General features: G+C 51.1%; 1 protein-coding gene across 1 annotated transcript; it reads left to right on the top strand.

Annotated features, from left to right (window-relative positions):
- The first annotated feature begins 258 nt into the window (after positions 1-258).
- On the top strand, positions 259-1074 carry LOC138927453 (PE-PGRS family protein PE_PGRS26-like). The gene has a single exon (XM_070282739.1). It carries the CDS (start codon positions 259-261, stop codon positions 1072-1074), a length of 816 nt encoding a protein of 271 aa, XP_070138840.1.
- Positions 1075-1970: the final 896 nt, after the last annotated feature.

Below are 1970 nucleotides of genomic sequence, written 5' to 3'. Positions count from 1 at the left end.
ACGACGGGCCATATACGGTGGTGGATTTCGTTTCTCCAGTAATTGTCACGTTACGACACGGCAGGACAAGGAGGGAGAAGAGAGCCCATGTGAGCGAGCTAAAGGCTCAAGACACGGACGAAACAGCAAAGGAATAACGAAAGCGGACAAATACATCGTGTCCGCATAACGGGCACACAAAAAAAAAAAAAAAAAACCCCGCAAAGAGGAGGAGAGCAAGCAACGGGAGCAGTAGCGGGACATTTCCAGCAACGGGAAATGAAGGCGCTATATAAGTGGAGACGTGGGAGATGGTCGGCCTATTCGAAATCAACACGCAGCCGCAACAATGCCATCAAGCGCATCCATAATTATTTCTTCCGACGACAGCGACATCGAGATAGTCGGCGATCCTTCATGGAACGCCAAGAAGGCAAGGTCGGAGTGGATGGTCCGGCGGGCAGCAGGAGGAGGAGGAAGCATCCCGGTCGGGTCCTTCGAGGTGGAGCGGCGGCGCAGGAGCGAGGAGCTGGTCCTGCACCTGCGAGCGGAATGGGACAGCCGGCGGCTGTCCCTGATGAAGTCTACGGAAGACATGGCGAGGGCCCGCGTCAAGGTGATTGCCCAAATGCGAAGGAGGAACACGAAGGAGGCCAGGCAGCGGCGCATCGATGGACGCATGAGGGCAATGGTCAGGGGGAGAGCGAAAACGGCACGGCAGCGGCGGACCCGGAAGATAGTGGAGACTGCGAGGAGAAGGGCCGCCGCCGGAAGGGTGCGACAGGCAAGAAAATGGAAGGCAAAGATACCGCCGACGCCACGCCCCAGACCGGAGAGGCCGGAGGAGAAGCCGTGCAGGGCGGCCTCGAGTTGGAGGAGGGTCCGGGAGGCGACGCCGTGGCCCGCGGTGCCCCCGACACCATGTCCACAGGAGAAGAGGGAGGAGCAGCCATTGGAGAAGGGGCCGTGGGTGTGGCCGGAGCCGCGGAGGCCTGCGCTGGGCCGGCAGACATCGTGCCCAGAAAAACGGCCGGAAAGGCCGGTGCTGGAGCGGCAGGCATCGGTCGGAGGCGGGCGAGAGGTGACGGAGGATAACTGGCCGCCGGAGCTTGCCGCGAGAGTGAAGGCGGAGTTAACCAAACGGCGAGGCAAACCCGGAAGGTGGTGCATTCTGGCACAGGTGGGTGCCACATGCTTCCGGGTGCGAGGAGGCGGCAGAGGAGTAAGGGTGGTTAGGAGGAGTTGAAAAAAAATAAAAATAAAAAAAAAAGAAACAAGAAAGCAAAGCTAACTTCGGGCGGAGCCGAAGTTGATATACCCTTCAGTTAAAACCGGATATATATCGCCAACATCGGATATAGTTGTCCGATCCCTATGAGAATATGATAATATAACCCAATTTATTATAATACAAAATTAAAAACAAGTCCCAAACTTCTATCTTCAAAAATAGCAAAGTTGGTATTTCTACCAAAAACCATTTCCGATTGTTCAGTTATATGGCAGCTATAAGATATAGTCAGCCGGTCGTTATACAATTTGGTAGGTTGGATCAACTGACCAAAAATAGAATATGTATTAAATTCCAGCTTTCTATTTTTAAAAACACGAAAGTTGGGTCATTTCCGATCGTTCAGTTATATGGCAGCTATAAGATATATTTGGCCGATCGTTATGAAATTTGGTAGGTTGGATCAATTGACCAAAAATATAATCTGTATTAAATTCCAGCTTTCTATTTTTAAAAACACGAAAGTTGGGTCATTTCCGATCGTTCAGTTATATGGCAGCTATAGGATATAGTCGGCCGATCCTTATGAAATTCGGCACGTCGTATTATTTTGCCAAAAGTAGCTTTCATGTCAAATTTGAACTCTCTAACTCTAAAAACACCAAAGTTATACCATTTCCGATCAATCAGTTATATGGCAGCTATAGGATATAGTCGACCGATCCCGGTCGTTCCGACTTATATACTGCGTGCAAAGAAA

The sequence above is a fragment of the Drosophila bipectinata genome, unplaced genomic scaffold (assembly GCF_030179905.1).
Source record: "Drosophila bipectinata strain 14024-0381.07 unplaced genomic scaffold, DbipHiC1v2 scaffold_261, whole genome shotgun sequence".
NCBI lineage: Eukaryota > Metazoa > Arthropoda > Insecta > Diptera > Drosophilidae > Drosophila > Drosophila bipectinata.
This window is presented reverse-complemented; position numbering and strand designations above follow the sequence as displayed.

Bases quoted from the DNA above. Each gene is read 5' to 3' on its own strand.
- LOC138927453 (XM_070282739.1), top strand. From the start codon at position 259: ATGAAGGCGCTATATAAGTGGAGACGTGGGAGATGGTCGGCCTATTCG.